Source organism: Miniopterus schreibersii (genome assembly GCF_964146895.1).
Source record: "Miniopterus schreibersii genome assembly, chromosome: X".
Taxonomy (NCBI): domain Eukaryota; kingdom Metazoa; phylum Chordata; class Mammalia; order Chiroptera; family Miniopteridae; genus Miniopterus; species Miniopterus schreibersii.
Window position 1 is genome coordinate 99,698,384 of NC_138104.1, and position 23,309 is coordinate 99,721,692.

Sequence of the window (23,309 nt, forward strand, 5' to 3'; positions counted from 1 at the left end):
AGGAAAGAGGCCATTGTTGTTTATGTTATGCTTGGAATATAAAGAATAAAGACGAAAATACATCACACATAATGTCATCCAGTCTGTGAATATTTTTGTGCATTTCCTCATCAAGATTATATACTATATAAGTGGTTTACATATTCTTACTAATTTATTATACCTTCCATTTTTGCAAAGTCATCATATTTATTTAACCATTTTAGTAGTTGCTTCTACTTTTTCCTTATTAAAAATCATTTTACATGTTGTACACCTTAAATTTACACAATGTTATATGTAAAATATATTTCAATTTAAAACAATAATAATCAGAAAATAATTTTAAATTTAATTCTTTGACCTAATTTCTGAGAAGTTCCTAGGTTAGTTCTCTAGAGACAGGATTACACATTTCACCAAAATTACCATCCAGAAAGTTTATACCTATGTGCATATCCAACAGAAAGAATGCTATTGTTTTAATGCTAGAATTAAATGCTATTCTTTTTTCCCCTCCAGTCCTGGAGTGCAGAGAAGATATTCAAAGAAGCTGAGAAGTTTTATGTGTCTGTTGGCCTTCCTAATATGACTGAAGGATTCTGGAATAACTCCATGCTAACTGAGCCAGGCGATGGTCGGAAAGTAGTCTGCCACCCCACAGCTTGGGACCTGGGGAAAGGTGACTTCAGGTAGGGAGGCTGATAACAGCTGATACCAAAATGGGAGACAATGGAGGCACAGAAGAGGATGAGTTTAGATCCCTTCTGTGCTTCTCTGAGCACAGAAAACATGAATGAACTTCCCTTTAACGAAGGCTGCGAGTCCATGAGAGTACATCTGGATTTTCCCAGGAAAAGGGGATTGTCAGCAGGCCCTAACTTGAACCTTTAGATGATTTGCCTCATTTGAAATAATATGCACCCATTAGAGTTGCATGGTCATGGGCATAGTGGTGCCCTCATTAGGAAAGTTTGGGTGCTAAGATTTGTGGAAGGCGGATATGTGAATCAGGCATTGATCCTCCCCTCCACACGAGTGAGACAGGACAGGTGAGTAAATAAGCTGGGCTAAAAGAAAGTGGTGCATGTCATAAGAGAAACAGAATACTCAATGGGGGAATTGGAAGAGAACTGACCACACCAGAAACAGCAGGTAGGATCGGACAGGACTTTTCAGGTGGCATTTGAATTGTGCTTAAAAGACAAGAAGGGTTCGGACAGACAGAGCTGGGAGGAGTCCACTAGGCTGCCAGAAGAGTAGGATTAAAGGCAGAGAGGCAGGATATGGCAGCCAAATTAGACTAGGCTAGAATAAAGGGCCTGTGGGGAATGGTCTGCGCTAGGGCATAATGAGCACAGCCTTTCGAATGCCAGGGGCCACTTAATGACTCGTCAACCTTCTTGCGCTTCAGCTTTCTTATGTATAAAATGGAATAGTAATTCTCAATTTGCAGCTTTGTGAGTGTCTTAGGTTGGATCCCCTAGGTTGAGATGGAGATTCTTGTGCAAGCTCTGTGTTGAGGGAGAGCTCTCAGGCAAAGGAGAATGAAGGCAGGCAGGTGGGGCTGCGGAAGGAGCTGAGTAAGGATGTGGTCTCAGCTGGGGGCGGGCCTCAGCCTCATCCCACAGGGCTCTCTGCAGCATGATTTGTACCTGAGTTGGTCACGCCCTGAGACAAGGTGTATGTAATGGACAAATCTGTACTCCCATGTCAGTCACTCACTGACTGTGGACTGCCTGAGTGTGTGCACGGGGCATAACCTCCCGGTGGAGGCACCTCACGTGCAGCCAAAGCCAGTGAAGAAGGGAGCAACAATTGGCCTTTCAAGGCTATGCCTCAGGCAGCTAGGAGATGGGTGGGTGTGCCTGGTAAAGTAGATCTGGGCAGGACCCCAGCAGCATCCACTAGAGTAGCAGTTGACAATCCTTTCCTGTAAAGGCTAAGATAGTAAATAGTTAGGGTTTTACAGGTCTCTGTTGCAACAGCCCTAGATAACACATAAACAAATTGGTGTGACTGTGCCAATAAAGTCTTACTTATCAAAACAGGTGGTCAGCCCCAGGCCATATTTTACTGACTCCAGTACTAGAGTGAGGCTTAAAAATAAGTATATGGAAGTTTCCTGGCACAGGGTCTTACATATTAGTAGACATTATATATATAGTAGCTATTCTTATCATTGTTTCAAAAGAGAATGGAGAAAAACCAGGTTAGAAAAGCAAGTCATGTTGAGGTGTATAAAGAAGGTTGAGTTTATTCTTAAGCAGTGGGGAGTCCAAAAGATATTCATCAGGGAGATGATATGGTCAGAGGGGTAAGAAAATTAATTTGAGACCCTACTGAAATATGACCCCCTACGTTCACCTGAATAAAATTGCTCTTGCCAAGTTGAAAAGGACCACTACCTAATTGCCAAATGCAGTCCTTATTTCATTGGGCCACAGCGGCATTAGATAACATTTACAAGTTGTCTTTGAAATGCTATTTTTCATTGGCCTCTGCATTGTCATCCTCTTCTGGACTTCTTTGACTTCTCTCTCCATCTCCTTCAAACCATCTTTATCTCCCCACTCTGTACATACTGGGACCTCCTAGGGCTTTGTCTTTGGCCTTCCTTTTCTTGCCATTCTACCTATACCTGCTCCATGGGCCACCACATCCACTCGCTGACTCACAGGCTAATTATTCCCAACAGTCAATTTCCAGCCCCTTCTCCAACTACTTCTCTATTTTGACTATACCAAATTGCTTGCAGTGTCCTAAATGGCACTTTTTTTTTTCTTAAGCCTTTCTTACTGAGCACCTCCAGGAATGTCAACCTCTTGTCCCTCCCTGCCGTCTACCTGGGAAACTTCTGCATGCTGATCAAGGTCCAGTGTGATTATTGCATCCTCAGTTATGCCCTTAGTAAATCTGGGACACCGTGCCTACATTCACTCATTGTTATGTCCAAAGCATGCCTACTGATCACTTATAGAGTACTTGTCTCAGAGTTTTTGTAGTAGAAGACCCTGCTTATTTTTCTTTCTGTTAGCTTGTGAGCAGGAGAACAGGATTCAACCCTGCCCATCACTTTATATTTAGCACCTACTATAGTTTCTAGGACCTAAAAGGTAGGTCCCCAAGATTCATTGGTGAATGAATCTTGTAAAGATGATCCATGCTACCAAACTCCCATACAACTCTACTGTGATGATTAAATGAAATTCAACGAGTTTCATTTTAATTTTAATCTTCTCCATTTATGTGCAGGATCAAGATGTGCACAAAGGTGACAATGGACGACTTCCTGACAGCCCATCATGAGATGGGACACATCCAGTATGACATGGCATATTCCACACAACCCTACCTACTAAGAAATGGAGCTAATGAAGGGTTCCATGAAGCTGTTGGGGAAGTCATGTCACTTTCTGTAGCTACACCTAAGCATCTGAAAGGCATGGGTCTTCTGTCGCATGATTTTTCTGAAGACGATGGTACAGACATTTTTTCATGACTTGTTTTGGGGATTCTTTAGTCTAATATAGAGAAAGATATTTATTATCATGCATAGGATACATTTAATTTTTGCCACATAAAGCATAAGGTATTTATGGGTAACTGGAAATTGCTACTGGTAAAAAAAAAAAATTAAGTATTTATCATGACATGCCAATTTGTGATTTTGTATGTTTGAAGAGGGCAGAAGAGAAGGTAACTGAATCAATGGTCTTGGGACTCTAAGAAACACCTAACAAGAGATTTTTAAAATGATGCTAAAACAGGCCCACAGAACTGAAATGACTTATCTAAGGTTACCTAGCTAATTAGTGTTAGACTTCTGACTAGATCCTTCTGGATCTAGGTAAAAACTTCCCAAAATGTTAGAGGGAACAAATTCTAAAAAACATTTTGCAGAGGAAGCAAACTGAAGACAAGAGAGGAAAAGTAACCAGGCCAAGGTAAAAAAGCAACGTAGCCAAACCAGAACCAGATCCCTAATCTAAAGCTTTTCCCATAATATTATGCAAAGTAAAAGATACTGCAGGAAGCATGCATTTGCTCCTGTAACATCCCTTCAGATCCATGCTATTTTTCAACATCTTTGCTTGAGGTTGCCTGTTTATCTTTGGATGGCTTAGACTTGACAGAACAGGACAAATGTTCACAAGATCCAGATTCTTCAGTGAGGATGCCATGGCTTTTGATTCTTCCTTGTAGAAGAAAGACACTTAGAGCCAAATATGTTCTTTTCTTTTAAGTATTTCTGTCCTCTCATTTTAGTTATTTGAGACATGAACATCAGCTCCGCTGGCTGGAAGTTTTGGTCAATGAGGTCGTCATGAGCTCCATTCTTGTGTGGGCAATTCACTTAGCCTTGATTTCTCGCTCTAGAGACCTTAGTGATCTCATGAGAGACTGGGAGTAGGTCAGCGTAAAGCCATCATTATGTCTGAAAAGTTACCATAAGCAGACCCAGTGGGCAGGAGACGAGTAGAGACATCCTCCCATGAAGGGAGCAACAAAGGAAAGGGAGTTCACAATAACCACGCCTGTTTCCTAATTTTAAAATATCATTCTCAAGTGAATTAATAGACAATTATTTGTTTTATCATTAAAAGAAATATTCCCTGGCAGCAAGAAAAGGTGGTTGAATCACAAAGACAGTGCTAAACACGGTTAAACCACGGGTTGGAAAAACTCCTCTTCTTTTCTTGGCTCTGCCCCTGACTGGTGAATGATGTTAAACAAATAAGTTCTTTCATTGCTTCTCTCCCTCTCTCCCTCTCTCTCTCTCCATTTCTTCTTCCAAAAATATTTATTGAGCACATACTAGGTGCAAGAGATATTTCTAGACACTAGAGATAGAGTGGTATGCCGAATAGATAATATACCCCTGGTTACATTTCAGTGAGCTTCATTTGTGCACTGGAATGAGTTCTACTGCCTTTTTACATCACTAATAAAGGATAAATGAAATAACATAATTTCTTAAAGCATTTTAAACTCAGATAAGGAAAATGTCAGTACATTTGTAGCACATTGTACTTCTGATTATTCAGTAGATGGTTTCCTCTAAGGAGGTCCTTGTTTGTTTGTTTGTTTGTTTGTTTGTTTTATTGCCTGGTTTGCTGGCTTTTGGCCACATCTGTTTATTATTTGTTTATTTAACAAAAACAGAGGGCATCATGTGGCAGACACTAAGCTAGATATACAGTCTTGAATGAAGCCTCACCAGTCACTGCCTTCGTGGAACTTACAAAAATAAACAGCATGACTGGGAAAGTAGATGATATAGTTTCAATTAGCTCTTATAAGGGGTATTTAAGAAAGGCAGTTGAAACTAACAAAAAATGAGGATTTGGGGTTACTTGTGGATTTATCTTATCGATTCTATCTAAGACTTCACTCTATTCCAAATACCTTAGCTGAGAAAATGAATATTTACATATTATTATGTCCACTGTCACTATTTCTCATGTAATCATCTTTATAGTAACTATATCTTGGGGAGTATTTCGAGATTAGGAAATTATCCATCACAAACCATCTGTCATCCTCATTTTGATATTTATCCTTTCCATTTTACTTTCAGAAACAGACATAAACTTCCTACTCAAACAAGCCCTTACTATTGTTGGAACCCTGCCGTTCACTTACATGTTAGAAAAGTGGAGGTGGATGGTCTTCAGGGGTGAAATTCCTAAGGAGCAGTGGATGAAAAAGTGGTGGGAGATGAAGTAAGTCCATGAATATGCAGTCGGCGAAACGGGCTCTCAGGAGTTTGCTGTTTACTTGAAAGTGTTTGGCTGGTAGTTTGCTTGATAAGACATCTTTTAAGGGTTGCTTTTCTTTCCCTGGCTCACTCCCTCGTTCTTTTGCCAATGTTTCCTGGGGTCATTTCTCAGGCCCTTGTCTGCTTCCGTGGTAACCCAGTCTAAAACAACCAGGATTGGGGTTCTCAGAGAATTCTTTATAGTAAAAACAAGTTGGATTTCAACAGTTAAATCTTGAGATCTGCTGAGGTGGGTCCAAACACGTGAAAATGAGAGAGAAGTGCATTTAGGCTAGGGAAATGCCATTACCAGACACAATACACACACACACACACACACACACACACACACACAGCACAGCACAACCATCACCATCACCACCATCACCACCACTAACAACACGTATAAATCGCTTCCATTGTTTTCGCGGGGACGGAGGGGGCTTGGTTTTTTTTTCTTCTTTTTTTCTTTTTATAAATGTCTTTGTTGATTTCAGAGAGAGGAAGGGAGAGTAAGAGAGAGAGATAGAAACATCAATGATGAGAGAGTCATTGATTGGCTGCCTCCTGCATGCCCCCCACTGGGGATGGAGCCCACGACCCTGGTATGTGCCCTGACTAGGGACTGAACCTCGATCTCCTGGATCATAAGTTGATGCTCAACCGATGAGCCACACCGGCCAGGCTGCTTCCATTTTTTTTAACGTCTTTATTTGGGTGCTCTCTCCTCAGATAACATTTTTTTGGCTCTTTCCTCCACCCAAGCAGAATCAGTTGATACAACTTCTCACACTGTCTTGTTAAGTGTTTGGTCACCCATTAAACTGTGATATTATTTAGGAAGTGATCAATTTATTCATGGAATTTATTCTTTTAAACAGAAATATTGATTGCACATTTTAGGCAAAGCCCTGGGGATCTAATGCTGACCATTTCAGATTTTATCCTTGACTTCAAAGAACTTTAGTCTATGGAGAGATGTGGAAAATGAAACCACTGCAATATGTTGTGTTGTGATGGGAAGGAATAGGGATCCACAAGCAGCCAAGTGGAGATCCAAGGCCCAGTCTAATGGGTCAGATGAAGAGAAGCTTCCAAGCTGAGCTCCAAGAAAGGTGTGGGAGTTAACCAGGTGCATGTAGAGGGGAATAGAGAGAATTCCAAGCTAGAGAGAGCCTGGCATGTTTGGGCAACAGATGATGATCCCTTTCAATAGTTTCAGCACTACATTATTTGTCACTGTTTCTCAGTGCCTTACACAGCACCTGACACATCCCGATATGAAATAAATGGGTTTTAGATGAAAGATTACAAAAGAAGACGGGAAGGAAGGCAGGGCAGAGGGGCAAAAGGAAGGAAAGAGGAAAGGAAGGAAGGAAAGAAGGAAGGAAAGAAGGAAGGGAAATATTTTCTCCACTATCTATTAGTGAGACTCCTATCGATGTCTTTTTTGTTTTTATTTTTCCTTTTTGTAGAGAAGATCTACCTATGTATGATTCAGCCCCATATCTATAAGTTTAAGTCAGTGCCACTTTTCTGCCAAAATTGTCTTTGTTAACATAAATTCAACTTGGGATTTCTAGCATTTGAGTATTACTGAAATTGTGTTTATAATGATCCCACAATCAGATAGGACAAATGTATTAAGTTTAAATAATGCCAAATGCATGATTGCCCTATTTTTTTCTAAATGAATTATTTTTTTTATTCCTTGTTGTTTATTTCTTCTTTAAAAATTTATCTTTATTGTTGAAAGTATTACAGATGTCCCCCTTTTTCCCCATTGACTCCTTTTAGTTTGTTTCTAAAGGTACATGGAATCAAACCCTTAAAATGGTTCATTCATGCATTAATTACTCCGTTCATTGAAGAAATACACATGATGTCCTTCCTTAGCATTAGACACTATGTTTGACACTGCAGCTATAGAGATGACCAAGACACAGCCCTGCCCTCTAGGAGTTGCAGTCTCCAGGGGAAGAAGGAGCTGTATGTGAATAATTATAAAATGGAGAGAGAAATGGCAAAGGAGGCACAGCTAGAGAAGGCTAAGGGTGCTGGAGAGGTTCACTGTGTTGCCAGGTGGGTGGGAACAGGGGCAGGCCTCAAAGATGGGGACATTTGAGCTAGCCTTGAGGAATAAGTAAGATCTCAATTTTACAAAATTCTGTGTGCACATAAACTGTGGTGCCAGAGAGGAATTATTAGGACTTTCACTCTGTTTTTGACCATGCAATGCACTTTATTAAAGTGGTGTTTTGAAGACACAATTATTTTCTAATGGTATAGTCTGGCTAAAGTGAAAAAGAAAGAGATAACCACATAATGGGCTGTAGTCTGTCATTTTTGGCACTGTTTCTATTTCACCTGACAACCAATTCTAGTATAAATACACTGGCTGATGAAATGGCACTAACTGTACCTTCTCATGGTGAGTGGCCCACAGCTAATGTATCTTCTTTTTTCCCCAAAGGCGAGATATAGTCGGGGTGGTGGAACCTGTGCCGCATGATGAAACATACTGTGACCCTGCATCTCTCTTCCATGTTGCTAATGATTACTCATTCATCCGGTAAATTACAGTTTCTTCTCACTGTTTAACTTGTAGGGTCTGTGGACAGCTGTACTAATGGCAGAGAAATAGGGATCTATGAAGCGATGGCTAGAATTTCTCTTTCTGTCTCCACCCACATCCCCCCTAATACCTCAAAATAGATGATCAATTTCCATTCCATTTAACTCAACACAACTTATTGGGTTATATAAAATGGTGTGAGATCTTTTCTCTTCCATCAAGGAATTTATAGTATCCTTGAGATAAAAACAAACAAGTATTTTTGTTTGCCTTCTTGTTACTGGCAGAGTTCAGAGTGATTGTAATAGAAAGACCATTTGTAACATGCAGTGCAAAAACCTATGTTCTTCACCTGTTAGCCCCAGATCTTGAATTTGCTGAGCCTCAGTTTCTTTATTTGTACATAGGAGATAATATTATTGACCTGCCATAAGGATTGATTGGTAACATTTATTTGAAAGGGCTATTAGTCTGTAAAGCACAATACAAATGTGAGCTAACATTTAACAAAACAATATTGCCTTTTTTATCAGCTGATACAGAAATGCAAGTAGGTTATGATGAGTCTGTAAGGGTTCATGTTTGGATCTTTCTGGAGAAAGAGGTTTGATGAGTATCTCTTTGATTACTAGGGCCTCAGAATTTAAATATATGCCTCAATCTATGACTCTACCACAGTAACTAAACATGGGCCTGCTTGTTTTGTTTCTTGGTCTCTTTTACAGTTATTTCACAAGGACCATTTTTGAATTCCAGTTTCAAGAAGCCCTCTGTCAAACAGCTAAACATGAAGGTCCCCTGCATAAATGTGATATCTCAAATTCCATGGATGCTGGGAATAAGCTGCTGTAAGAAATGTTCAAAATGTTGAACCTCTCCTACTATCCAAAATTACTCATTTCAATGCCTAGGTTTAAATTTGATTTCTTTCTTCTAAAAAGAAAAATTTTCACCTCAGAATGTCCTCACCCACTAATTAAATGTTTATTTTGTGGTCACTCAGGGACCTAGACCATGTGATGCCTGAACAAGCCACGTCCTTCCTCCAAGTCATTACTACAGAGTTCCCTTTGTAGTAATTGGAAGGGAGAAGAGATTGAAGGATGAATACATCCATTAACATGCCTTATTTTCTTATCTGCCAGGAGCAAACTTACCTAAGCCAAAGAGGAGAAACCATAGATCATACATGTAAATATATGTACAATTGAAATCCCTCAAAAGGCCCTGAACTTACCCCACCCTTTTTTTCATGTAGCCAAATGCTGAAACTTGGAAAATCAGAACCCTGGACCTCAGCACTGGAGAAGATTGTAGGAACAAAGAAAATGGATGCAAAACCACTGCTCAACTACTTCGAGCCTTTGTTTACCTGGCTGAAAAAACAGAACGGGGATTCTGTGGGATGGCGCTCTGACTGGAGTCCATGTGAGTTCATTGAGTAGGCACATATCAAATCGCTCTCTCTCTGCTCCTCCTAGTCTTCTCTGGCCCCAGTCTCATGGGGCTGTGACACAGCAGAGTATGTTCTTACTCCATGCAGACCCTGCTTCTTACTGCTATGGTGGCAACTGCCATTTTATTGGGGAGGAAACTCTTTCTTGAGTACATACTATGTACAGGGAAAACTACCCCCCTCCTGGTTTGTTAGCTTGATATTTAAAATAAAAGAGTATAATAGCCCCCAACCCACTGTAATCTATCCTGTTCTTCAAAGACAATAAAGCTTAATAATGATTTTTAGTAAAGAAATTATCAATATTTACATCGTTATGTCTGCAGAGCCAAGTAATATCCTATTTTATATCCTTTATTTTGTGGAAGGTGAAAGAGTAGGCAGAAGTGCATGTCTAAAACTGACCAACAAAGAAATAACAATATAAACAAATTGTTTATAAATATAAAAGTAATTGTCAGAAAAAAGAGTTAATTCAAGAAAGAAGACATAAAATCCAGGAAGCAGTGGATTCAACCCAGAAAAGCAGCAAAGGGATGAAATTGGAAAGAATAGATATATTGGAATAATTGGTATCTTCTCTCCAGCCCTGGGCTGTACCTGAATCCCAAGCCTCTCTGGGATTCTCTGGGACTTTTGAGGTCTGCACTGCCTCTGTGTACACATCAGGCCATGGCTTCCTGACCCTTGAGAAAGCGCTTACCACTCCTCCATCACTTCTCATTTTCCAGAAGTGTGTTTCTATCTTTTTAAAAATTCCTTTACTATCATTTTAGTGGGATGTTCGGAGGGGAAGGAAAGAAACACACATGGTTAATCTATCATTGTAACAACAGTCTGTGATTTCTCTTTAATCAGATGCTGATCAAAGCATCAAAGTGAGGATAAGCCTAAAATCAGCTCTTGGAGACAAAGCAGTGAGTATTCTGGGCAGTGCGCCCATGACTTTTCAGTGCACCCCCTTAAGTAGGACACAATAAGCCCATTCCAGTGCAGTCAACTACTTGATGAGAGCTCACATGGTTCTCTTAGGAACTACAAGTCCCAGATTCTGCCCTTTGGCTTTTGTTTACTTTCAGTAACACATTCCTTATTGGATTGACTATGTCTACTCTTTCCTTGTTACTCTGAAGGTGTTATGAAGACCAATGAGAAAATATCCAAAAAAATATCAAATACCCACCCTTACAATTGACTTTTATCACCATTACTTGTATTTGAGGAGGAGAACATGGTTATATTTTGAGAGATTGTTTTTAGAAGTAATGTAGGGAGCTTTGCTTTGTTTTGTTTTAGTCAATCATCTATATCCTGGAAGCTTATTAAAAATGCAGAATCTTAGGCCCCAGCCATGGATCTGCCTCATCAGAACCTACATTTGAACAAGTCCCTAGGTCATTCGTATACACAATAAAGACAGGGACGTGCTGATTTAGAACACTTTCTCAAACCTGGCTGCACATTGGAGTCAGATGGGATGTTTTGAAACTATTAATGCTTGAGTCCCACTTGCAGAGATTCTGACTTAATTGCTCTGGGGTGTGGCATCAAGAGTTGGGCATCAAGTGTTTTGAAGTGATTTTGATTACAGCGAAGTTGGAGAACCACTGATGTAGAGGTGCATTTTGCGAATAACAAAATGTTTTACAGAAAAGCATATTACTTACACCCTCTTGTGAGTTATTTTAATCAGCTAGTGTTTTCTTCTCAACACCTGTGTCAGGTTATCTAGTCTGAAGAAGTAGTGGCTTTGGTTGGGAAAGAGGAGAATGTTGTCTCAGGCAGGTGGGGATCAAAGGCCTGGGTGGGGGAATGGCACCCTGAAGACTCTGTAGGATTAGAGGACAATCTGGGACTATTGGATAAAACAGTCCAAATTGCTGTAGTAAATTGTTATTTTCACTGGATAGATCCAAAGATTACATTTCTATCCCCTTACTTTGCCTGGGAGGTTAAATATTATCCACAACTCCACATTAGTTGTAGTGTAATTTTCATAAATAAGACATCCAAATATAAGTAACATAGTAGGAGTAAAAATGAACATTTAAAAAAGAAATAATGAAGATGGAGATGCATCACTTTCAAACCCTAAAAGATCAACTTCCTATTTCTTAACAATCATTAAGTGTCTCTGGGATTCTTTCTCTGTCTCTCATTATTAGCTCTCCCTTGACCTAATAAATTTTAATCACTTTAAAGTTTCCAGCAGATCAGGTTCCTTTTCAATTATCTTCTTCTTCTTCTTCTTCTTTTTTTTTAAACATTTGTCCCATGTGCTCTTTCCATGCAGTGAGGGATTGGTAAGTAGTCTTCAGATGGTTTGAACATTCTGAGGCTGATTCACTGAGCAAAAGCCTCCTCTAATGAGACCAGAACCATACTTCTAGCACATCTACTACACATCAGGGCTACAATGTCTGTCCAGTTCAAGCTATTTTATGGCAAAGTTCAGTTGGATCTTTTGAGAACTCATCCTATATACCAAAGAACTTATATGCATGTATGCTTAACCCATGACACAGAGAATAGTGCAGTGAAGGCCTGGGGAGGGGGCGGGAGTGGGGTGGAGAGTGTCAATGGGGGGAAAAGGGGGACATCTGTAATACTTTCGACCATAAAGAAAATTTAAAAAAATATGGAAATAGTAACCAGAATATTATTAGTAGTAAATATTAATAATATTAATACTATTAAAGCAACTTTTTCCAGAACCTGATTGATATCAAGCTGAAACTAATGTAACAATTCTTTGTGAAATCTTTTGTTTTTCTTAAAAGAGAAAGGCGAGATCCAAAATTTGTGCCATTCATTAATCTCTACTGCCAACTACTGGAGGAAAGAGTGAATGCTTTTTTTCTGTTTTAACTAGTTTTTCATAGACTATGAAAATACACATTTGTTTAGCACTGAAAAACAAGAACAAACAAATTACCTTGTTCACAAAATTATTTTTTCCTTTGAACCTCGTTTTTTTTTCTTTTACACTATACATATTTGATAACTTACTATATAAAATAGTAAAGACTCGGCATATTTGTCTCCAATATATGGACATTGTAACCAAAACCTATAACTTCCGTGGCTCCCTTCTAAAAGGCTGCCTTCAGAGTGCTTATTTCATGTTACATGAAACTCAAGGTAAAGAATCAGTGGACCCAGTGGTTCTGAAAGTGGGTTGTCTGAGCAGCGGCAGTGCCGCCTGGGAACTGGTTAGAGCTGCAACTCCGGGGGGCTCCGTGTGCAGCGGTTCAGCAAGGATTCCAGATGGTGATGATGCACTCAACTGAAAGGTCACTGACATCATGAATAACAAGAATCTTGGGAATATTAGAAAATTTAAAACTAATGCTTGCGGGCTATCAAGCCTTGCGTGTATCCTGTGATCACTACTGAGCATTGTTTTTCTTTTGAATTTGCAGTATGAATGGAATGATAATGAACTGTACTTGTTCCAGTCATCAGTTGCATATGCCATGAGGGCATATTTTTCCAAAGTGAAAAACCAGACGATTCTTTTTACGTGAGTTGATTTGCTGTATTTTCAAGTTATTCCAACCAGTACTTCTTATTCTTGGGTCTGAGAAGATATTATGCTTCACCGTTTAATCAAGTGAAATTAAAAAAACCCTTCCAATAACTTTTAAACTTCTTTTATATCCTAGAGTGCAGGCCACTCTAATTAGGGATGATTGTGACTTATTTGATTTGTAGATTGCAAGAGCATTGTTCTTATTAAAAGTCCTCTCCTCTCCTTTCCCATCCCCTCCCTTTCCCTCCTCTCTTCTTTTTTCCTCTCCCCTTCCCTCCCCCAAATGCTCTTATCCACCTTCAACACCAAAAGAAAAAGGCAGAAACCTTCCTTCACTGAGCCTGTATTCTAATAGATATGTTTGTGTTTTATAGACAATCAACAAAATATATAAGTGAAATAAAGCAGAATTAGATGGTAATAAGTGTAGGGAGAAAAATACAACAGGAAAGGAGCTAGGGAGTGCTGGTGTGTGTGTGTGGGGCTGTGTGTGTGTGTGTGTAGAGAGAGAAAGAGAGAGAGAGTTCAATTTTAACTAAAATGATCAGAAAAAACCTCATTAATATTTGAGCAAATAACTGAAGCAGGAGAGAGAGCCAGTAATGCAGACAATGGGGGAAAACGTTTCAGCCAGGGAAAATTGCAGGTGGAAAGAGCCTGAGGAATGGGTATCCTTCACCTGTTGAAGGAACAGCAAGGAGTCCAGTGTGGCTGGAGCAGAGTGAGCTAACAGAAGACGAGTAGAAGGCACTGTGGTCAGGGCCGTACTGGGACGTGGGGGTTGGAAGGGGAGAGGAAAGTTCATGTGGGCCTCACAAGCCATTCCAAGGACTTTGGCTTTTATTCCGACTGAGAAGGGCTATGAGCCACATGATCTGCCTTAGATTTTAGTAGGATCGTTCTGGCAGCTGTGAGAGCACAGTCTCACCACACTGTACTGGAAACCTCACCCCTTACCCACACCCATGGGTTAACCTGACAGGTCTGCTGAGTGGGGCAAGGTTGCAGGATGCAAACACACCACCTCTGTCCATGCTACTAAGCCGTCGCTGCCCACCATATTGTTTATCACAATCCCAAGTCATCAGTGATTCTTCACTGATTCTTCTGGTGCTTTTAGTTTGAATTTTTCTATCATTGAAGAAAATGTGTTTTTTATATGGTGGCAGAACAAATAGAGCCGAGACAAGCTATCACAGCTTATGGAGCTGAGCTCATGTGCTTGGGGCAGTGTTAAGCTCTCTGGACAATTACATCCTTCCATTGTTTGCCCTGACCCATATTTCTCTGCTTAACCCTGTGGTCCTCTGCTAATCTGCTTTTCACCAGTGAAGTCTTCATTCTATTCATTGTGTTCTCTGTGCTACAAAAGAAGATGTTTCTTTTGTTTCTCCACAGGGCAGAGGACGTGCGGGTGACTGATAAGGAACCAAGAATCTCCTTCAAGTTCATTGTGACTTCACCTAAAAATGTGTCTGACCTCATTCCTAGAAGTGAAGTTGAAGATGCCATCAGGTGATATTTTACTTTCAAACTATGAGGTTGAGGGGGTTAACAAATGCAACAACAACCATAACTAATATTGAGTGTGCTCTTACTGTGTTCCTGGCACTGGTCTGAGTCATTTACATGTTTTACCTCATCTTAAAAACTTGGATTTTTATTCCAGAAGGATCTCATAGCAAGGGAATTGTCTTGATTTCAGTTCCTCCAGATGCAGGCCCTTAGACAAGGATTTGAGTGTGAGTAGTTTATTTGGGAGGTGGTCTCAAAAAGCACTGGTAGAGAAATGTGGACAGGAGACAGAGAATGCAAGGAAGATAACACATCACATGTTATGGAGCAAGTTACCACCATGGGCAACTAGAGCTCCATTTTGCTGAGGTATTCTGGGAGACTGTGTAGAATATGCACCTAAATTGTCCCAGCAGAGCTGGGGTATTTATTCGCCACCTCCCATCAGTCATTGGTTGAGAACTGCTTGCAGATGATATGAATTCCCCAGAATTTCTAGCCAGCAAGCAGGGCAGAATCTTGTGGCCTGAGAATTCTCTAAGGCGAAGGCAGCAGGTACTGGCTGAAGAAAGCCTGGCCATCACTCATGGAAAATGGTTTAAGTGCGGAAGGGACATAGGTATTGCCATCATTTGCTACGGGGACTTTGATGTAGGATTCATTTGACTAACTGAAGTCTAAAACAAAGTAGGCAAGCATAGGTTTCCTTAGACATTGGTTAGCCTCCACACGTGGAGAGGGACTCGCTGTGGGCAGTGAGTATTTAGAAGGCACAGCTTGCCCAATTTGCCTGAGCTGTTTCAATGGGTAGATGTAGATGGTTCCCCTTGTATATTAAAAAGCTTAGGATACCCTGCTAGGGGGAAACTCGCTAGGTGGCCCTCTGGAGCTGCTTTTCATCTTTGGAAGCAGAACTAAGACCTGCTGGGCAGTGTCCGTGCCTAGAAAATCTGGCTAAGGTGGGTGTACAACCTAATCCCACCCAGAGACTCACTGATTGCCTCCAAATGACTTGTCTCGGTTTGGGGGAAAAGTGCTGCTGAGATCATCATGAAAGAGCCCAGCCCTCCTGCGAGCCGCAGGGGACCTCCCACTTCCTGTCTCCAGAAGAACTTGAGACACCTTCAGGCTAAGGCTGCCAAGGGTTACATGGCAACCCTTGTAACAAATTCTGCTCTGACCTCTTTTCTTCCCTGGGTTGGCTCTGATGTCCTGACCTGCACTATACTCAAGGGTAGGAGGCTGCGATGCCAGACACTTTGGTTTTCGATCCAGAATATTCTCCACTTCACTATTTTTTGTTTTGTTTTAAAAATAATCTTCACCCTTTTTTATGTATAAAATTCAGCCATGTCCCATCCCCTTTCCTGCGTTCCTTCCCAGTGCTGCTTCCAAATGTCTACACCTTTTATTTGGAAAATACAACTGGGTACCGGACCCAATTCATTTGTAGAAGAGGTGTAGTCAATTGCCCTTTTCCATTATTTGATATAAAGTCATTGTAGACATAGCCTGACAGAAGGGAAGTTCTTGCTAAATATACTAACTTTGCCTTTGCAACATAATCATCACAAATGAACAAATGCCAGCCATTTGCATGTTTCCACACTTGCAACCAATTATCCAGTGAAGCTGTTTCCAAACCTAATCCAGGTTGCAAGATATTAAAGGTGCATAATTGTTAAAACTCATATCTTTCTTTGGACTTGGTGATCTGCTTTGATTTCATTGCTATTTAAGGTGTACATGCTTAGGATAAGCTTTATCAAATCCTTTCAGGAGCAGTGATATAAGGAGTAAATAATTACATACCATTTTATTTCGCCTAAGTGTTCCTTTTTGCCTAAGTGTTTTGCTTTTGGGAATAGGATGTCCCGGAGCCGTATCAATGATGCTTTTCGCCTGGATGACAACAGCCTGGAGTTTCTGGGTATTCAGCCTACACTGGGACCCCCTTACCAGCCACCTGTCACCATATGGCTGATTGTTTTTGGGGTCGTGATGGGAGTAGTAGTGATTGGTATTGCTGCACTCATCTTCACAGGAATCAGAGACCGAAAGAAGTAAGTGACCTTTCTTAGACTTACCTATCCTAAAACAGAAAAGTTGAGGGAAAATTAATTGGAAACTTTGCAGTAAGTGGTAGGTTGTACAGGATGATTGCCACGTTTCGTCAGCGCTTCACCTTCCTAGCAAGGCCTGCCACACAGCAGAGGTCCAGCCTGGGGTTCACCAGCAGGCCCTGGCCAACTCCATCCCGGCCACAGCAGAATTTTCCTGCTGCCAAGAGGCACTGCAAGTTTAGCTGTGGGCTAGCTCAGGGGATTATCCTTACTGATGAGGCCCCCCTCGGTCGAGACATGACCCTAGAGGCTGGATTTGTGATAGGTTTGAACTGTGCAACATTCAGGAATGAGCTCGGAGGTTTGCTTCGAACAGCTACTCTTTAATCATCTCCGTTCCTCCTCGGGTAGCGCAGACTCACTATCATCCTCTTAGTTCATGGGTCGGGTACCCGCTAATTAGTTCTTGAGTTGAAGAGCCAAGTTCACTGAGGATTTTAATCACTGAATACCTGCTTTATAGTCTTGCTCTGCCACTAGATTTTTTCCTGGTCTTGAGAAATCATTTACTTTTGTTGAGCTTATGTAATTAAGGTTAATAACATGTTGTAGCACCTAATAGAAGTCTATGTACGCTTCAGGTTGTTTAAACATGTTAATGATGGGATTTTTACATGCATTAATCTAGTTCGCTCATTTTTCTTCACTACAGAGTTTTTTAGTTCCCCAAAGTAGCTGCATTTAAAGAATTAAGTATCAAATAGAATACATCCACATGGTTAAAATTTTTAAAAATACAAAAGGATACTTAAAGTCTCTGTCACTCTTTGCCTCCAAGTTCCCTTTATAAAGCTAACCAAAATTATCAATTTCTTGGAGACCTGTTGTATCAGAATCTTCATTTTAGTAAATGCCCCCAGGTAATTTGTATGCACAGTAGAGTTTGAGAAGTACTCTTCTACATACTAAAAATTTGCATATGAGATACTATTCCAAAGTTAATTCATTAAATACATTATTGGGGGACACCTCCTTCATGCCACACACTATGTAAATAGACGGTGCACAGAAAAATAAGACCAGCCACCCTGCTTAGTAGTTTCATACATTAATGTTTTCAGCAAGCCTGTGATGTAAATGTGTAACTGTTTCCATGTATATGTAAAACTGAGATTCAGAAAAGCCAAGTAACTTTCTCAAGTTTACACAGCTAATGAGTAACAGATTAGGATATATACCCAGTTTCCAAAGCTGGTTGTTATACTGCAAAGCTGCCCTACCCTGATTTTTTTTTTTTTTTAAATCATCCAGAGGATGCTTTTTCTACTGCTTTTCAGAGAGAGTGGGAGAGAGAGAGAGAGAGAGAGAGAGAGAAACATGGACTGGTTGCCTCCTGCGTGCCCCAACCAGGGCCAGGGATGGAGCCTGCAAGTGAGGCGCGTGCCCTTGGCCAGAACTGAACCCAGGACCCTGCAGTCCGCGGGCCAACACTCTAACAACTGAGCCAGACTGGCCAGCGCCCTACCCTGAGCTTTATACTTTGGAAATTGCTAATATAGCAGGGAAGCTCTTTAATATGAGATGATTTGCTAAATGACTACTGAGTTCCTAAAAATAACAGTAGCGGTTAATATTTATTGAGGATTATATGCTAGGTACTTACTGTCAGTGATGTGCCAGCATTATTTCATTGTCTCCACATAATTGCATCATTTCCTGAACAGGCAAACTGAAGCACAGAGACCTCCTCTCTCTAATTCCAGAGTTCAAATCCTAACTAGTCTCTCACACTCTGCCAGCCAAGGTGACAATCTTGGAGCTAAAGAAGTGAACCTGATGGTCTTCAGGTGTTTATAGTCCATCGATAGGGGACTGATACACAAACAAATATACCAGTGATGTTGAGATGTAAAAGGTGCCTGGACCCAGGGGGGTCCAAAGGAGGCACTGTCATTCTAACATCACTATATTAAGGTGGCTTCATTTTATTTAACAGGAAAAATCAAGCAAGAAGTGAAGAAAATCCTTATTCTTCTGTGAATCTGAGTAAAGGAGAAAATAATCCAGGATTCCAAAGTGCTGATGATGTTCAGACTTCATTTTAGAAAAATCAATTTTGTTTCCCCTTAAGGTGAATTTATTATATGTAAATGTTAATTTCACATTACAGAAAATATGAGATTATAAAGATGTCATTAAACATCAAAACCATGCCTCTGTTCAGGAAGGTTGTCCAAATAAGACACGCTGACGAGAGGGCCTCTTGCATTGCTTTTAGTACAGTATTTACTTCTGTCTCAAAATTTCACTTCTCATCTGTTTCCTAAAAGAGAGATTTATCTTTGAGAATAATAGAGAAAGTGTGTCTTTGGCCTCCCAGGTTGTTCAGGGGTAATGGAAATGCAAATATCTGTTGTGTTGCTGGAGTTGAATAAAAACCCAAAAGGCTTATAGGGCGGGAGGATTCAGTGTAAGAGCCTTGCATGGAGTCTGGCTGGCTGGCTTTTCAGAACAGTCCACTGAACTGATGGAGCCACAGGGATTGACAATGACACACATTGTCAACTTTATTTTAATTCAAGTGTAAAGGATGACACGTTCTCTTCACATCAACTTAATCTAAGTACTGTAGTGACTTGCCCAGTGATGATTGGACTAGATCGTGTCTTCCTCGGGGTGACAAGTCTAAAGAAGAGAGAAGAAACCAGGGAGTGTCGGAAGACGTTGCCTTCTCACTTCCAAGCTACTTCATCATCTCCTGGGGCCTCCAAGATGCCCTCCACCCAGCACACCTGGTACAAACTCACTTCCGTTGTTCTCTAACCGTGGAGTGAATAGAAACCCCAACTGCATGAGACCCTCTGAAGTGGGCACCCAACCTCTTAAATCTTTTGTATTTACCCACAATGTCTGAGTAACACTGAGCACAAAGTAGACACTCAATAAATACTAGATTTGCACACTCCTGTGGTCTCATGGGTTCTTATGTACTGAGGCTTCTGTGGATTCTGTCTGCTTTTCACTTCTAGGGACAAGGTTGCTGTTTGAATGTCTGGGACCCTTGGCCTCCCAAATGTCTTGGAATGTATCCCAATTTCTTCAATTTATTTATTGTATGAAGCAATTATAAGTTCAGTCTAAGAAGAGTTGTGTTAAGATGATACACACCCTTAGGTTAGGAACCAAACCTGATGCTGCTTTTACATATATCTCAGGGCCCCAGCCCAGTACTGAGCACAGCAGACACTGCATACCTGCAGAATGATTTAAAATAGATTAAATAGATGGAAATATCCAAGCTCTACCCATCAACTCACTCTGCGTGGTGATCAGCATAATGTTAGATAACTTTGTTCTTAATAATTCTATAGACATGTGAGTCAGTTAGCCAAATCAGGGGAGAATGAACATTTTCTTCACTTCCAAGAAGTGTAAGCAGCTCCCTGGTTTAAAACAACAATTAATGCCAGGTATCACCACTAAACACAGTTAAAAAGCATTTAAAAGTTATTATGCATGTTTTAAATAGTATGAATATTATTCCTTTACCTGGCTCCCCCTAGTATCACTGGAGTTATTTTCTGATAAACCTCTACATTAAAATCTTCCTTGCCTTGATTTTTGGAGCCAGGCTTCTAGGCCAGGCTTTGGCATCCTTTCATAGTAGACAATTCGGTATCGTTTGAATTTTTGCAACAAGCATGTAAGGGTGATGATTTTTAGAAGATCAAATACATAAAAAGAAAAAGAAAAAAGGAAATCAACTTTCAAGGGGTAGGGGGCAGAAAGACCTAGTTTGGGAGAGTCACAGCCTGTGCTGCAGTCCCTTGTGGACAAAATCAGAGCGCCCAGCAAGGCTGGCACTGCCACCTGTCCGTGAGCCACTGAGGAGGAGGGGCTGTTACTTGTTCCTTCTTTCCCCTCCGGTAGGAAAGAACCTGGCACCCAGAACATGCTAAATAAATGCTTGCTGAATGTATAAATATCCTAGTGGTTATTTTTAAAGTTCCATTTCATTATAAATTGAGATTTGTGTACCTCTGTAAAAAAATAGAAGACTATTATCATAAGTCATTGTGCTGAAAAGAAAATAATCATTATTTAAATGTCAAGAAACAAATAACTAAGAGGGATCATTTGAAATAGCTGGGGGGTGAGGGGGTGAGTGGGGTAAGAAAGGGTGTGAATGTCTCTTAAGGGAGATTGTTAACTTACAGATGAAAGCCCATGGGTTCAGCAGCAGGCTGTGAAGGAGGGCATTCCCAGGAAGAGTTTAAAGCTAAAGTATGTTTTCATAATAGCCATGAGAAACTAAACTCATACTTCTGTACCTCTGTGTCAAGAAGGAAGACTGAAATAGAAACATCAGTTAAAAACTGGCCCGAAGCCCCAGGGCCCCAAACTCAAGGATTTAAAATGAATAGAAAGCAACAATCTAATCAATTCTGGCTGTAAGATCATGGTTACACTTGAGTTGAGATTGCTAATGGTTAAGGGTAAGGAAAAAGGCACTGAATTATAACTTAGCATCTTTTAAAATTTGCTCTATGGGAAACACAGTTAATATATTGTGGAATAATATTGTTGAACTTTAGTTTTCTATTTGTGTCCATGGTGCCATAAAGAGTCATTGTTCTAATCTGGATATCAGAAGAGAATTGTGCTATTTGGATTGAGTTATGGACCAGCTAATAATGAGGTCCCCGGGGCAGTTCTGACTGTCTGCACAGGAACATCTGGGCACTTGTTAAAAATGCAGATTCTCGGGCTGCACTCAGACCTGCTCTACCAGAATCTCTGGGGTAGTTCCTAGGAACCTGTGTTTTAATAGACCATTGGATTCTCATGCATGCTAAAGATTGAGAACGCTGAAACATGAAGGCAATAGCATATTTAATTATCATGAGTGACAATATAAGGAAAAGAACAAATGTCCAACAAATAACTTTTCAGTTCTGTTCAATCTTTACACATGGAACATTCCCTCTCTATTGCAATCGGAAAATGTGCTTCTGCTATAGGCTTGGATGTATAGTATTAAGAGCAGCATAAACGAAATTACTAATTTGACCTAAATTTCAAGGAAATCTTTTGTTTCCTACTTTGCTCATTTCTAGATAATATAACAGAGAAACTGCACACAGAATACCAATAAGAAGAACTAGCTAAATTACGTCATCTGTGCCTTGCTACTTTCCTCAAAAAGAATGAAGATGTTGACTAACATTTATATTCATTCTCATCAGATCTCCCAGCTTCTTCTTCAAGGCTTGTCTTTTTCCCGAAGCGGTTCAATGGAAGATAGGAGTTGCTGAAATGTGGGACGCTTTTCTGGAAGCTAAATAAAAGAAAAAAAATCCATTGGTTTAGTTTATGAAGGTTGTGATTAAAAGTAAAATATATAAAATATTTATACTCAAGTTCTAAAACTAGCAACTTTTAAAAGATGGAAACACTACAGACATTTTTACTAAAGAGAAAATAAAAAGTGGAAGTATCTTTGCTTGCATAAGATATGATTGTATACCTGGAAAAACCAAGAGAATCAATGATAAAACCAACCCAAATAATAAAGGAATTCACCAAGAGAGCAGTATATAAAATTAACATACAAAATCAATATCCTTCACGTGTATGTACAATAGCCAATTAGAAGATATAATGAAAGAGAAAACCCCACTTACAGTAGCAAGAACACGAAAATAAAACACTAACAAAAATGTGCCCCCTAAATAAAGAAAACTTTTAAACACTGCTGAAAAATAACAAAGTTAGACTTCAACACATGGAAAAACATTGCTTGTTCTTGAATAGGACAAATCCGTATAATAAAGATGTCAAATTTGCCAAACTAAAATATAAACTAAATACAATCACTTTATAGAGGGTTTTTTTAAATTGAGGTGGGGCAAACAAAAACCTGATAGAAAAAAGAGCGAAGACAAGACACATAGTTCCCAGCAAGATATACCAATGCCCTTAAAAATATACCTCATTTATAATGAAAGAGCGGCACGTGAAAGCTGCACTAGGTGCCATTTCTCATCTCTGCGATGGGCAGAAATTCAGAAGCTCGACAATGGTCCGTGTGGTGAGATTGTGGGAAAACAGGCACATTGCTAGAGGAGCAACACGTGCGGAGAGCAATTTGCTGCTTTTCGGGTAAGAAGGGAAACTAAACCGCACCCACGGCCCGGCTGTTGCGGGCCCGTCTCCAGTAGGGGGCGTGCAGGAAGCAGGTAAGCGATGGCCCCGTCTCATCGCTGATGCCTCCCCCTCTCCCCCTCCCTTCCTCTCTCTGAAATCAACAATAATGATTAAAAAACCACACACAAATATTTACATGCTTATTTTTGGTGCGATGAAGTACAGGGAAGATAAACTGGAATCTAGTGAAAGTTGTCAAATGTTTTTCCAAAAGTTGCAAA

At 40.3% G+C, this 23,309-nt stretch overlaps 2 protein-coding genes across 2 annotated transcripts in view; one reads left to right on the forward strand and one right to left on the reverse strand.

The window, feature by feature from the left end:
- The window catches only part of ACE2 (angiotensin converting enzyme 2), a 40,356-nt gene extending 20,509 nt beyond the window's left edge, over positions 1–19,847 (forward strand). The window contains exons 8-18 of the mRNA XM_081126720.1: positions 502–671; positions 3,235–3,461; positions 5,561–5,705; positions 8,214–8,312; positions 9,041–9,163; positions 9,574–9,743; positions 10,630–10,688; positions 13,194–13,294; positions 14,702–14,818; positions 16,687–16,881; positions 18,878–19,847. Of these exons, the coding sequence (XP_080982846.1) occupies positions 502–671; positions 3,235–3,461; positions 5,561–5,705; positions 8,214–8,312; positions 9,041–9,163; positions 9,574–9,743; positions 10,630–10,688; positions 13,194–13,294; positions 14,702–14,818; positions 16,687–16,881; positions 18,878–18,986 (1,515 nt within the window). The 3' untranslated portion in view covers positions 18,987–19,847. The remainder of the gene's footprint in view (positions 1–501; positions 672–3,234; positions 3,462–5,560; positions 5,706–8,213; positions 8,313–9,040; positions 9,164–9,573; positions 9,744–10,629; positions 10,689–13,193; positions 13,295–14,701; positions 14,819–16,686; positions 16,882–18,877) is intronic.
- Positions 19,848–21,758: 1,911 nt separating this feature from the next.
- The window catches only part of BMX (BMX non-receptor tyrosine kinase), a 44,150-nt gene continuing 42,599 nt past the window's right edge, over positions 21,759–23,309 (reverse strand). Inside the window, exon 19 of the mRNA XM_081126721.1 lies at positions 21,759–22,219. Coding sequence (XP_080982847.1) covers positions 22,145–22,219 — 75 coding nt within the window. The 3' untranslated portion in view covers positions 21,759–22,144. The remainder of the gene's footprint in view (positions 22,220–23,309) is intronic.